The sequence below is a fragment of the Chiroxiphia lanceolata genome, chromosome 1 (assembly GCF_009829145.1).
Source record: "Chiroxiphia lanceolata isolate bChiLan1 chromosome 1, bChiLan1.pri, whole genome shotgun sequence".
In the NCBI taxonomy this organism is placed as follows: Eukaryota; Metazoa; Chordata; class Aves; order Passeriformes; family Pipridae; genus Chiroxiphia; species Chiroxiphia lanceolata.
The window spans coordinates 3,403,251-3,418,285 of NC_045637.1; the positions used below are offsets into that span (position 1 = coordinate 3,403,251).

Here is a 15,035-nt window from a genome sequence, read left to right on the forward strand (position 1 = left end):
TTAAGGAAACATATTTGTGCCGCTCTGTCTGCTTTTGTGGTGCACTGAGTGTGGCTTTCAATATTTCCCTTTTGGGTGCCTGCACAAATGGAATGTGATTTTCACATGATCCTAAATATGTAATATCCTTGCTTAGTTACATTTACAATGGCTTAGCAAGGTGGGAGAGAATCAGTCCCTGGAATTTTTTATTCTGCACAGAAACCTCGATTCAGGGAGAGGAGAAACATTATTGATCTTTCATCAGGTAATTTTCTTTCAAGTACCTGCATTGGCCCCTGAACAGTGGTTCTTAAGCTGAATCCATTTTCCCCCTGGAGAACAAATTTGCTATCAGCAGCAGAGGTTTCTGATAACAGGGCTTACAGTTTTCACATTTGAATGGATTGGAACGTTTGGAAATTTCCCTTGGCCCTCCCTGTAAACAGAGAGTTGCTCTATCTGAGTTCATTATGTGCTTCATCCACTGCCTTCTGCCAGCAGAGAGTCTTGCCTTGCCTGAAACAAAGCTCGGAGCCTGTTGATTTATAATGGACTTCCTCAGGTCTTTTATTCTGTTTGTTTATCCTTTTATTATGTGTTTGCACCCCTTTCTTATTAGGGCAATATCTCTTCGAAGTCTAATTTTTTGGACGACCGGTGGCGCATTTTAATTGTTGTTCTCCCTGTGGAGGTTCAGGTCCTTCTGGCCACAGCCTGAGACATTTTGTCATGGACCACAGAGGGTGATTTGCACAATTCCTGGAATAGCAGTGCCTTTTGGGTGCTGGTGCAATATTTATTGCCCCACAAAATGGGGTCTTCATTCACATGGCTGCTCTTGAGGGTGTTTTATGGGTCCATAAAGTGCCCTGTGTTTTTGTAATCCAGCTACTGGGCTGCTTTATGGGCTGCTGTCAGCTGGAGGGTGGTGGGGAAGAGCGACTTCTGGGACATTGGGAATTATGTATTATCGTCACCTGAGAGCCTGAAGGATCTTTAAATTAATGAAATGTGGGGCTGATAAGCAGAGGAGTCTCACCAGTAGCATTTCTTTTAAGATTTTGCCTCTGTTTTGGAAACTTATAAGTTGCTAAAAAGAGACAGGTACATCTGTCTGCCTGCCAAATTAAAGTGTTGCTAGAAAAGCAATGCAAGGCAGAGTGAAATGTGAGTGGAAAAGACAGTGAAGGAGATAGAAAAGTATTTAGAGATCAAGAACTCTATATTTTGAGTGTGTTGCACTCTGTCCAGGATAAATATATTAATTTCCCTTGTACTTCACAGCTTGCCCTTATGTTCAGAAAGTTGCAGAGGTGTCAGATTTAAAGAGGCATATGAAGTATATGGGATAGAGCAATAGGTAGTAAGTAGGCTGCTGAGATCCATTTCTCTTCCCAGCACAATTCCTTTTAGTCAGCTCCGTGGTTTTTGAGAACAGAGTGCGATATGAAAACAAATAAAGCCACAGCAAAAAATCCTCTCAAGCAAACATATTTTAAAGCTGTTTTCTGCCTTATACTGCTTTCATGTTTTTCTGTTCTCCTGTTTTTTGCTTTAAAAAAAAAAAAAATCAGAAAATATCTATACTGGCACAAGTTCCTCAAAGGAGTGTGTTCAGAAAGTACCAGCACTGGTACCAACATCAACTTTTGGGCTTCACTTTGTACTTTAAAAGCTCTCTTTCCTCCAACTGACTTCCCTATCTGCATCCCACTGTTCTCCAAAGTGCCTTTTAGCAGAGGAAGAGGTGGAGCACAGAGAGAAAAAACAAATTGTGTGGCACTTGAGGTTTGCTCTTGCCGTGGAGCTCGTGGAGCTGGTCACACTGGTTAGAGCAGAGGTCCCCAGCCCATCGTAGGTGGAACAGTCAGGTGTCATTCTCACCAGCAGTGGAAGTTGTCACCTTCAGAAGGAGTCATGAAGGTCATTTTTTTTTCTGTCTGAAGCAGCAGCAATTTACAGCTTCCCAGTCTGGTCCCAGTATTATTGTACCAGGCAGGCTGAGAGCCACAGTTCTGGCTCGGGACATGGTAGTGGGTGGAAACCAGGGATGAATTTTAGATGGGTGATGAGGTGATTTGGACATCCCATATCAGGGAATAAAATGTGATCAGAGAACCAGTGATAAGTCCTGTTATCTTGGTCTCAGTTAATGGAGTTGGATGGATGAAGGGTGTGTGTGGCCACACTTCATAAGTGCATGGAGATGTAGTGGGGCAGGAGGTCATGTCCCAGCTCAGGGGATGTGGCTGAGACATGTTTTGGGGATGCAGAATCATAGAATGGGTCAGTTGGAAGGGACCACAGTGGCTCATCTGGTCCAACCACCCTGCTCAAGCAGGGTCATCCCAGAGCACACGGCACAGGATTTTAGGAGTTCAAGGAGACTGATATAGAGGTATAGGAGCAAACTCTTGGTATGAAGTTGTTTTGGGGTTTTTTTGTTTTTGTTTGTTCGAAGAATTAGAGAACTTGTGGCTGATGTTTGGTTTTGGTGAAGTGCATATTGTTGGGGGTGTGGAAATGGTAGGGAGGGGAAATTAATTCATTCACTTTAGGACATGTGAGAGTGGTGGTTGAGCCCAGGGAGATGAGATGAGATGTGGGACAGTGGGATGTGTGTTATAGGGGCTGCTTTGGGAACATGAACACGTTTGAACACATAAAAAAAGCATATTAAGATCACGTTCTTTGTGGACAGAAGGGTCTATGTATAGTGAGGTCCAAAAGATGTTTATCTATTTAGAAGGGTATGGTCTCATTGGATCTGGACTCCAGGGATCAGCCATGTTTTAAATAGACTTGTCTGTGAATATGCATTTAAATCCCAGCTGAATAAACCCAAAATCATCGTGTCCCATCTGAATGGAGTTTTCAGATGGAGAAGAAAGGGATGTTAAGAGAAACCCAAGTTGTGGGATCCACACCCATCTGGCTTGGAAGCCAAAGGCTATTCCACTGCCTCTGCCAGTGATGGTACTGAAGCAAATCAAATAGATCAGGAGTTTGCTGAATATTGGGTTCCTTTGCCTGTTACTTCACTGTTAGGGGAGTTTGCATCATCTTCAACATCTGCTGTAAGTGCCAGTCCACTTGCATTGCCCAGACAGCTTCAATAATTGATATCTACAGTGCAACATCTATTAAATTCCATGTGGAGGTTTATGAAGGCTTTTTACAGTGCCTAAAAGGAGGATTTCTAGCAAACCTGGTGTCCCTTGGTGCTGCTCATTTAAAACAGTTTCTTCATATTTCCCATTAAGGAGACTGGTGTGTATCAAACCTTCCTCCAGGCTGGTCCATGAGCTTTGTGGTGACATCTCCTTAATTTTTCATCTGGAATGGAATGGGGGGGTGTCAGCGTAACTTCATTAACTGTGTTTCCTTTGCTGACCTGCTTCCTTCTGAAACCCACAGCACCTGATTCCTGCCCTGGCTTGACACGAGGCCATCGTATCTGTGCACTGCTGCAGTGTCCTGGATGTTTGTCTGCTGATTCCTGAAGCTGAGTTTCTCAGAGATGATAAACCACCTGGTTTTGCTCTTTAGACTGTAAAAGAATTGCTTGGTCATTGCCTTTCCTTTTAGATTTCTTGTTAGTCCAAGAGTGGGCATTTTTCATTGCTGTATGAGACAGCCTGTTTGCTACACCCTGACAATTTCAGTGCTACAATTGCTGCTAATGCCTTTTCCTTCTAACTTAAATCCTGATCGAGGAACTGGGTTTAGGCACATTGCTTAATTTAAGCATCCACACAGGAGCATTTGTGCTTTAATGCCCCTAACTAGAAATACACAAATAACCCCAGCAAACTGAAAAGTGTCTCGAGCTGTTTGTTTGCCTTTGATTTCTTGCTCACTTCACAAAATAACAAAACACTTCACAGTCGTTTGAGTGAAATGGATTCATTTTTCAATTAAAATTGCCTGGGTTTAAGCAATGTTGGCTTTTTTTTTTTTTCTTTTTAATGAAACATGTATTTTCTGGAATGGAAATGCCTACACCTCAGAAATTGGTGTGATTTGTTCCCTTTTTGCTCTTCTCGCTCTTGCCACTGAAAAAAGTCTGCTGGCAAGAAAATGTGAACCAGCAGAAGCAACTTTTAAAATAAGAATAAAGCCTAAAAAAAAATAATTTTCTACATCTCTATTCACCAAAACTTTTCATCCACCAAGTGCTGGCTCCTTTATTAATGAGGGTTTCATGGTAGTTTCTCAAGGAGGGCTGAAGCAATCGATCATTCATTCCCCTCAGTAAAGTGCCCTTCATCTTTGCTTTTCACAGTGCCAGATTGAGTATTGAATGCATGTTAAATGCTAAAACCAAGAGAGTGAGTGTGGGAGGGATAATAGGCTAAATTAATCTGCACTGCCATTTATCTCCTGTCCATTTGTCCCTGTATTTCCTACATACATGTGTGTGTGTGTGTGTGTGTGTGTGTGTGTGTGTGTGTGTAGGACACTTTCTTACATATTTCTATTCCCTCAAAGCAGTGTTTCTGATTCTGCTCTGAAATATGTGAGCAAATCTCTACAGGAGTATAAATTATGAGAGAATTTACTTAGGCAGATGTCAGTCAGCATTTTTATCTGGATGAAGTTCTTGAGATTTGATATTTTATTGCATTTTGTGTCTGTTCCTTCCAGCCTGTGTTTTTCAACAGGGAAGTTATAAGAGGGGGTTTGCATATATTGGAGTCCACACACAAATAGATTTGAGGGTAAAACTAAGGCAACATCCATGTCTCTGCAATTCCCAGGGAAGGGGGACAACTTCATCACAGAATCACAGAATGGTTTGGATTGGAAGGGGCCTTAAAGATCACCTGGTTCCAACCCCCCTGACACGGGCAGGGACACCTTCCACTATTTTTTAACACACTTGTACAGTGTATATTTTTTTTTTCTGTTTTTCTGAAGTACATGCAGGACTCGGAGTGTGTAGTTCCCCCAGTTCTCCCTTCAAATTGACTGGCTCTGTTAACTCAACTCCTGCTGCAGAGTCCTAAATGCAACAATCTTTAGCTGGGCTTGATCACTTAATCATAAAATCCTAGAATGGTTTGGGTTGGAAGGGGTCCTAAAGATCATCTAGTTCCAACCCTGAAAAACCTGGAAAGACAGCTCCAATCCAAGGAACTGCAAGGAACTGCAGTAAATTACTGGAAGAAAGGCATGCTAACAACAGTGTGGAGGTTGTACGTCTCTAACTTGCTTTCTATTATTGCTGCAGGAACCTCCGGCTGAGAATTGCTGCAGGAAAACATCCCGGTGGCCTTTCCCTGACAGATGTTAAGCCCTGGTCCACCCCTTAATTCAGGAATGTGAAAGGCACGACAGAATTAGAAAGCACAGGCAAAGCAATCAGAGTAGTCACGGTTTGATGTCATTTATCTTCAGGCACTAAAAGGATTATCGGGGCAATACCGGAAACTCTGGTGAATATTAAGAGCTCAGGGAGGGCAGCCGAGGTCCTGGGCATGGGAAGGGAGGGATCTGTTTGCTTTTTGCAGGAATCTGGTGCAGGGAGATGACTTACTCCTCTGCACAAGAGGAGTTGCAAGAGTAGTTAAAAAGAAATAAACAGTTTAAATAGAAATAAACAGTTAAAAAGAAATAAATCAGCACCTGGAGGGAGAAAAGAAATCACTATCATGATCAGTAGGCACCAGGGTTCATCATAATGAAATTATGGCAAATTAAATTAATTTCTGTCTCTCCTAAGCTAAGAGGCTTATGGATAATGAGAGAGAGGGAGGTGAATATAGCTCAGCGCTTGCAAGGCTTTTACAAAGGATCCAAGGGGCTCTTTCATTAGGAAATAAAGTGAAACTTGTAAAATTAAAACTGACTTGGGAATAGTATGGGTGGGAGGAGAAAAACTAATTTGAGAGGTGACTAATGGCAGGGAAGTTGTGAAACTGCTTCCCATGGGGTCCTTCTTGAGGGCTGAGCTGTCAGCAATGACTTGACAGATGAGTCTGGGGTGATACTGAACTAATCTGTAGGTGGTGAGGGGTTAAGAGGGGTGTCTTACAGACTGTTCTAGAGATAATTTAGTTGAAAAACGCAAACCTGAATTTCTGGTAGCAAGTTAATGAGTAACCATCTGCCTGCATCTGGTCAAATTCTGCAGGGGAGCAAGAATTCTCCTTATCTCAGTAATAACTGCTTCTTTATTTATTATTATTTAATTTTAAGCAGCAATGATAAAAGCAGGTACCTGACAGGTATTGAAAAAGCCATGAAAAGTTTTGCTAAGGTTTGCATTTCTGGGATGAAATTTGTGGGAGGTGCTGTCTGACAAAAAATCTTCTGTTTTAATGCAGAACCACCAAAGAACCCAACTGCAAACCTATAGCCACATTCCTCTCCAGAGATGGTATTTCACCACTGTCAGGTGGATTTGAAATACCTCCTCTTCTTTTCCCACACAACCACAGACCATCCCCTAAGCTCCTGTAAGAAAAATAGCACCACCTCTCCTAATACTTTCAAGTGACAGGCAAATTGGAAATCCATGATGCTTTTATTTTAGAATATTGTGGGGCTTGAAGCCTGGAAGTAGCAGCCCGTTTTTCTCCTGACTTTTACTCTGCTGGCTGATTTACACCTATGCAAAGGGGTTTGCTGACAGACCAGAATTAGAGCTCTTATTTTGCCCTGTTGTAAACTATTCCTCAACATGCACAGTTAGGTCTCAAAGCAGAAAGGGTGGGGGGGAAGGCTGTGAGAGTCATTTTGGAGCCTGAACAAGTAGATTTAACCTTTCTTGCTTTGGTGATTGTAACAACAGATAAATGGACTTTAGGGCTTGATGAAACTTAGTAAAACAACTTAGGCCAGATTGGATGGGGCCCTGAGGAACCTGATCTAGTGGGTGGCATCCCTGCCCATGGCACAGGGTTGGAACTGGATGGTCTTTGAGGTTACTTTCAACCCAAACCATTCTGTGATTCTATAAAATAGACCTTCCTTCCAGCTCATTTTTCTGCTTTGTTTACATCTGTAATAAATACTTAGGGTTGAGAAATGCCCACTGAGTTCATCATGCAGAAGCAGAGCCCGGTAGTCCTCGAGAATGAGGTTTGGGGCTGTCTGTGGGCAGTAAAGGACAGTAATCTAATGCAGCAAAAGTTTCCAGCCTTTAAATAAGTGTTTGTTAATACAACTGTTGAACACATCAGCCTGGATCATCCATTTCTGGAAATATCCTTAGCTCTGAGGTGAGACCTCACAGCTGTCTACAGCTTCCTCATGAGGGGAAGAGGAGGGGCGAGCACTGATCTCTTCTCTCTGGTGACCAGTGACAGGACTCAAGGGAATGGCATGAAGATGTTTCAGAGTGGTTTAGGTTCTTCACCGAGAGGATGGTTGAACACTGGAACAGGCTCCCCAGGGCAGTGGGCACAGCCCCAAGCCTGACAGAGCTCAGGAGGCATTTGGACAATGCTCCCGAGCACATGGTGTGATTCTTGGGGTTGTCCTGTACAGGGACAGGAACTGGACTTTCATGATCCTTGTGGGTCCTTTCTAACTCAGGATATTCTATGATTCTCTGATTCTGCTCTAGGACCATCCTGGCTGTGTGGGAGACATCCAGAAATGGTGGGTTACTACTGAATTGTGGACTTCTCTGCATCATCTTTGGAGATGCCCCTCTCCACAGACCACAAAGGACCTCCATTGTCTTTGCTCTAAATTTAAGCACCTTGATTAGGTGGAGAGAGGGGAGTAGGATCCTCAGGGACTAAGTACCCATTGCTACTCCATGGCTGTCCCTGTGGCCAATGCATGGAGTTATATTTGCGTGTATTTATAGTTTGCTGGGGCCCATCAGTTCCCACAGATATCAGTTCCCACAGACACCAGTCCTTCCTAAAATCCCTCTGATGGACAGGAAAGAGATGTTTTGTGGTGTGAACAATTTCCTTATGCATGTGTGATGCACCCTTATGTATTTATGTCTGCAACAACAATGGAATAAATGTAAATGCAGCTACTCAAACTACATCTGTTTAAGCCACAGATCTTGCAGCTCAGTACTATATTTTTTACCTTTTTTGGATAACAAAACTGCAGTGAACATTACAGCAACTGTTAAAGACACAAGCTGAATCATGCTGAGCTACCTGGCTTAACTCCAGTCAAACCTACTTGACCACTCAGCTCTTAAATGCAAAAACCCTACCCCATTACTATACCTTGTGCCAGAGGGAATGTTGGATTTAATGATGTTTAAACCAGTACTGTAAAGGAACCTTTGATTGTACCCAAAAAACTTATTATTGCTCTCCCATTCGGGATCAGATGAAAGTAAAATAAGCTGTATCTTGTATTATGAGTGGAAATGCCATTTCCTGCTGGAACTAGAAAACAAAACTCTTTGGGATTATTGCAAGGATCAGCAGGCACAGTGAGGCAGGGAGAAGTCTTTCCCTTGTTGGTCTTTGCTGTTGCATTTGGGGTCTGATTATCTTTTGCTGACTTGGCCATTCATCAAGTGTCTCAAAGAAGCAGCTCAAACAGTAGTTGAGCTCCTTTCCCTCCTTCCCTGCGGGGAAGGGAAGCAGCCATCGCTGCCTCTGCCTCTTTGCAGTGCTCCCCTTCAAACTGGATAAATAAATTAGAGATATGGTTGTTCAGGGAACCAACTGGGAGCAGCTGGGGATTATGGATTCAGTGATTATGGATTCAGTGATTATGGATTCAGTGGACTGTGCTCCTCTGGTACGGAAAACAGCCACCACAGGCACCTCTTGGGCAGCATTGTGGCTTCTCCTGTATTATTTAGAGCATTGTCTTTGCAATCTCTGTGCATGCAGAAATGCTCAGCAAGAGTTGATTCTTCTCCTAAGAGACGCCCTTTCAGTTTTTGCTCTTAGAGTGCTTGTTTTCAGGCAGGTGAATCTTTTACAACGTTTATATTTTAGGTACTTGGTGACTCCACAGACTGAGTATTAACTTCCTGTTGTGTGGAGAACTCTTTTGAGAGGCAAATTTTATTCATCAAAGACAAACCTTTAATTAACTTTCACACTTCCATAGGGAGAGGAATATAAAGACAGATGATAATACTAATAATACTAATAATAACGACAATAACAACATATCTTGTTACCATTGCAAATGAAAATAAAATGCTGCAGGGAGTGGAGTTTCAAGATTTGTTTTTGTTTTGTTTTGTTTTGTTTTGTTTTTAATGAAGATTTTAATAGCATTTAATGTAAATTGAATATAATCATTGTCTCATTCCTGAGCTTATCTCTTAGGCTGAAGATTAAGAAGTTAATTGTGCTGACAACATAGTGGTAAATGCCAAAATCAAGCACCAGCTTGTTGGTTAAAGTGCCTTTTGAATTAAGAGAGGAAGGCAGAACCTTTATTTTTTTGTACCCCTACTCCGAGTTATTTTGCAGCTGAGTAAAGTTTGTGCACAGTGTGGATTTATTACATAAGAGAGCTAACATAAAATTTCCATTAGAGTGCAAATTAATAAGAGTTTATTTAACTTTAGAGATTGGAAAGGATCAGATGCATGAGCCTAACAAGCCATTTTACTTTGGGGATGGGGAATTACTGGTGTATAAATCCCTCAGTTCTTCTTGGGAAGATAATTTAACGAGGTCATCAAAATGACTGGATGTCAGCTCCAGAATCTTGCCTTCCATTAAGAGGAATTAGGTATGGAAATCTCACTTTTGAATCATCTGCTGGTTATGGAACTCATGCACTTGGTGGCAAGATTTACTTGATGAAAAGATTGGGGATCAGGCTGTGCACTCCTTAATGTAAGCAACGTGACAGGATTCAGTTCTCAGCTCCCTCTCCTGCAGTGACAGTGTGGAATACCTGTCTGTGCTAGATATGACCTCTTCCATCTCAAATTAAAAGTGATGTAGTTGCTCATCTGGTGCAGTAAGTCCTGGGATCATAAATAAATGAAATGCATTTTGACGAATGAGCACAGAAATAATATCTTCATTTGACTAAGCAGAGATAATAACTAGTCATTGGGTCCAGTTGTGTCTTCATATGGGATTATTTCTCTTTCCTGTGTGGTGTCAAAGGAGTTCAGTTTTATTTACTGTGAGGGTGGTGATGCCTCAGAACAGATTGCCCAGAGAAACTGTGGATGCTCCATCCTTGGAAGTGTTTAAGGCCAGGTTGGATGGGGCTCTGAGCAACCTGGGATAGTGGAAGGTGTCCCTGCCCATGGTGGGGGATAGGAACAAGATGATCTTTAAGGTCCCTTCCAACCCAGACCATCCTATGATCCTAATATCCCAGACAGCTTTCCCAAATGAGCTGTTTGCAGAAAAACACTGAAGTGGGAAAAAAGCCTGCCAAACTTTGTACTGAGACCTTAAGAGAGGTCTCAATGTAATTTTAGTCAGGGTTGCGTTTGGTAAAGACTTTAGGGACTGGCCTTGCTCCTCAAAGGAGGTGCTGAAAGAGTTGACATAAGTCTTAAAAGAGCTGGTGTCCATCAGTACTGACAGAGAAGCAGGAGGGAGCTGAAGAGTCAGGACAGGCCATGGGTCATGAGGACAGAGGGGCCACAGATAATCATCTTGACATTTTTTTAAATCAAAGAACTTCCGTTCACTCCAAATCCCACCAAACCTGAAAAAAACCCAAACGAAACCAAACCAAACCACTGACAAATGAGTCTTTTCAATACAGTTGTGGCTCCTATATGTCCTCTAAAGGAGAAAAAACCCACCATTTTCTCCAGGTCTTTTTAAAGTATTTCTCGAGTTTTTGAAAGAAATCTCATGGAAAACCACCCCTTTGTAACTAAAAAGATGTGAAGTGCTTCTAGGGAAGCTCAGAGGCTGAAAGTGCCCCGTTGATCTTAACAAAGCTTGAGAACTACTGGACTGAGCAAATAAGTACCTTTGGGAAGAATTCATGTCTCTTACCCCTGGTTTTTTTGGTCCCAAAGAGCAAGGCCAGCAGTGAGTGCTTACAAGAAATAATAGTGCCAGAATTGAGGGTATAAAGGAGAGGGACAACCATGAAAGGGGACTGGTTTGGCTCCCTGCCTGCCTGTTACAGTACTGTAAAGCAGTCAGGTAAAGTGCTTTCCTGGAATACTCTGCCATTATCATATAGATGATCACTGTAAGTAAATTTGTCCTGCTCAAACTCAAAAATCTCTTCTGAGTACAGTATTTTCATGGGCCAACCATCAGGTAACTCCCCTGTCCTGTCTCTTTCTGCTATAAAATCCTTCTTTTGGCAATTTCTGTTGCAATACCAACCATCTGTGATGACCTCCTTACCTGTCCACCCGCTATTTTCATTTTATCACCCCCACTGGCCCTGCAGGTCCACAGCCACTGCCTCTGTGCTGACCACAGGAAGAATATTTTGGGCAGCTCCTTCCCAGTATTTCCTTCTGTCTTCCACTGTCAAGACCCAGGACTCTTGCAGCCCTCCTGTGCCTCCATGTGCTGTGTGTTGTGTTGTCTCAATTGCTCTGCAGGTTGATAAATGTCTCTAAGTGTCTCATTATGCAATTAATTTCAATTGCAATTCCCATCATCTCTTCCCTTCTGCAGGCATGCGACCCAGCAGGAGACTAATAAAACCATCGCCACCAGCACCAAAGCCATCAAGCAGCTGTCTGAGATTGTCAGAGGCTCATCCAGGGTATGTGCCAATCCGGGTGATGCTGGGGGAGGGTGATGGGTCTTATGGAAGGAGGAATAATAAAAAAAAAGAAGTGGTAGTGGGTGTTTTAAGGCTGTTGAGCTCCATGGCTTGTTATAACTTCCTTTCCTGTGACACAGTAAATGCAGTTTTCACTTATAAACGACCCAGAGGAAAACAGCTGCAGAAACCAGTTCTTCTCCCAAAACTGCATCGTGTGGAATTGGAAATTGAGAACTCAGCAATAAGCCTTGGCCAGTTCACATTTATCTCAGTCTCACTCAGTTTGGGTGAAAATACACAAAAATCATCTGGCTCCACATAAATTCGGCACTGGCTAAAGACTCAGTCATGCAGTGGGTGCACTGGGGACTGGTGAGTTTGGAATTGTGTTGAAGTGTCTGGAAAAACCAAAGCCGTGGAATACATCTGGATATGACATTCACTCAGGGCTGTGTGCTGGTAAAAAGGTAGCTTTGGGGATAGATAAATACAGAGTGTGGCCAGATCAGAGCAGGACTTTGAGTTGCAATTTACCCCACAAAATCCCTCTGTTATATGGGCAGACTGGGATGTCATCAGTAGGTTCAACTCCTATGAACAGCATCGTTACACGGTGTGAATGATCCCCATCCCTTGGTCTCCAATGCAAAGATTGGACAAACAGGTTTCTGACCTTCCTACAAAACCCATTACACTCCAGATATTTCTGCTGGATTTGACCTGTGGTTTGAATCGTGGGGAAGAACAGAAACATACTGTGGGACCAAACTCCAACTGATGTGAGGGTAGAGGAGTTTGACCCACATAAAAGATGATTCAGCAACTGAAATGACAATATGGACAATTCTACTTGATTCTGCCTGGCAGTTTTCTGTTATCTTCTTGCTTCCAGCATCCCTATGGTTTCTAAGTCAGGAACTTGTCTGAATTGATGTTTTGTCCTCACTCACTTCCTACCATTTTCCAAAGTCCCGTGTTACTCCAGCTCTGTACTCACTGCCCTTCCACTGAGCAATAACGCTGCTCTAAACACACCACTCTTCTCTGTCCCAAGTGGGTTTTACAGCCTGGATTTATGGCACTTACCAACAGGCAGATGAGATAACGATTTAAAGGTTGAATCACCCCAGGCTGCCTTTGTAACATGTGGAGGACCCTGTGCAATCCAGCCCACCTAAAAAAAAAAAATGAATGGGTGATGGTCGACTCCAGAGGATGAGGAGGGAAGCCTGGAATGACTGTTTCCATATGTTGACATCAGACTTGTGCAGGCATCAGCCTTAATAGTTCTTAACACATTACTTTGATTAATGATGGACTATGAGGACTATTTTTTTCCTTTTCTTTCATAATTCCATCTGAGCTTGATGAAACAGAAGATGCTGTCTCAGAAATATGGGCATCTGGGCCTTTTTTGTGCTGATCTCCTGGCTCCGTTTTGTGACATAAATTGAGTCAAAAGGGGAATCAGGCAAGGTCACATTAAACCCAATTATAGTGTCACACAAGAATGTCATTATTTGCCCTTGAAGCCCATGCAGTGTCCACTGGGGACTCTCGGGAGAATAGTTTTTACTGTCATGGGAAGAAAAATTACTAAATTAAAGGGAAAATATTTAAGAGCTGAAGGAAATAGATACACAAACAGTTTTAGTAATATAAGAAATAAACTTGCTGCTCTCTATTGCGTTGCATAATAATTTTTTTGCTCCCTGGTCAATTAATTTAACAGATTTTATTTTTTTTTAGCTCTTCTTCTCTAACACTGTGCATTTTAAGTAATTAAACCTACAAATTTTGATATAAAGCCTGTAGCCTTCATCCCTTACATAGAATAAATAGTTCTGGTGGATATTGGCTGCTGGTCAGTAAGTCCCTCTTGGGAATATGGGTAGGACTGCAAACTTTCCTCCCATAAAATTACTCACAGCAGGAAAAGCCTTCCATTAATTTAGAGCTTTATTAGTCCTCACTAATCCATCTTTCTGTGGATTGTTTTGCATGCACAAGCAGACAAAAAATGTATTTTTTCCCTTTCTTCCTTATTTTCCACCAGCCCTGCACTGCCAACAACGTGCACTGTGGGAGTTCCTCTGACTTCCAATGAAGCTCCAAGTGCTGCTGGAGCTATTGGAGTCAGGATGCCCAACTGAGCAAATTGAGAGTATTTCAGGAGCAAAGATGCTGCTCTAAGTGGATCAGTGGGATACAAGGCAGGAGATTGATGTAAAATAGCACATGGCTATTTTAGGGCTTCATTCCAAAATAACCTCCAAGGATGTAAATAGACAGGCCTGTCAGGAATTCCATTTTTTTTTGGTAGGATGGATGCTGGAGCATGAGATCAGCTCGCCAGGGTGGCAGTTTTATCTTATTTTCCATGTGTAACAAACATAAGGTTTATGGATCTTTATCTATAGAATGGCAATAATGATACTTGCCCTGCTCTAAAAATGGTTTTAAATCTTTAGATGAAGGACTGTAAGACTGGGATATTCTTCTGTGTTTGGAAATGGTGCCATTAAAAATCGAAGATGTTTATCCCATCCTTTATGAAATGTGCTTTTGTATTCTTAGGCAGTTTTCTGGAACAGCTGAAATGGCTGTAAACTGAACGATTCTGAACTCTGAAATGGCTGTAAACTGAACATTTCTGCTCAGTAACTTTAGCATAGGTTGGGCTTTGTTTGCTATTTGTATTTTAAGGTGACTTCCCACTTCCTTGCAGTTCATTCCCCTCTGTAAAACCTGAATGCATGAACTCCTGCACATGTAAAATCTGAGATCCAGGGGGTAGAATAGTTCCAGGAGAATTTCCATCGCCTGACACTGTTTGGGTTTGGTCACTCCATGTGAGAGCAGAGATTTTAACTCATGTTGGATAGTTACATCAGGGTGACTGGGGTCTTCCTTCCAAGAACACTTTTCTTTAAAATACAGATTAGAATCTTGCTAGAGCAAGCTCCAAACAGAAAGGTGGTGACATCTGGGCTCCTTGGAAAACATGAAGACAAATTGGTTTCTGACAATCAGGTGCTAGGCCAGGCAGAAGGAATGTTGTGGCTGATGGACCTCTCAATTCCAGTAAGTCTCCCATTGCCATCAAATGAGGTGATGATCATCCAAATAAAGGAATTTTATGGGAAGATCCCTTGGGTTATTTTCTTCAGTGATATATTGAATATGCAAGTGGCATTATTTTTAAGTGCTTTGGCCTGAAAGACCAAAGAATCACATGCTTACTTCGTAGAAATAAAGTCTTGTTACATCCTGGCAACCCCTGTGAAATTTTTTAGGATACTATCTGTGTCCACCTTGTTTATTTGATGTCTCCCCCCAGGACAATTTTCCAGGGTTTCAGAGACACTCTACTACTTTATTTATCTCTACAG

General features: G+C 42.2%; 1 protein-coding gene across 5 annotated transcripts in view; it reads left to right on the forward strand.

The window, feature by feature from the left end:
- TSNARE1 (t-SNARE domain containing 1) overlaps positions 1 to 15,035 on the forward strand; it is a 472,184-nt gene that overhangs the window by 201,126 nt on the left and 256,023 nt on the right. For all 5 annotated transcript variants that reach the window (XM_032688083.1, XM_032688116.1, XM_032688100.1 and 2 more), the window contains one exon: positions 11,550 to 11,640. In XM_032688083.1, the coding sequence (XP_032543974.1) occupies positions 11,550 to 11,640 (91 nt within the window). The remainder of the gene's footprint in view (positions 1 to 11,549; positions 11,641 to 15,035) is intronic.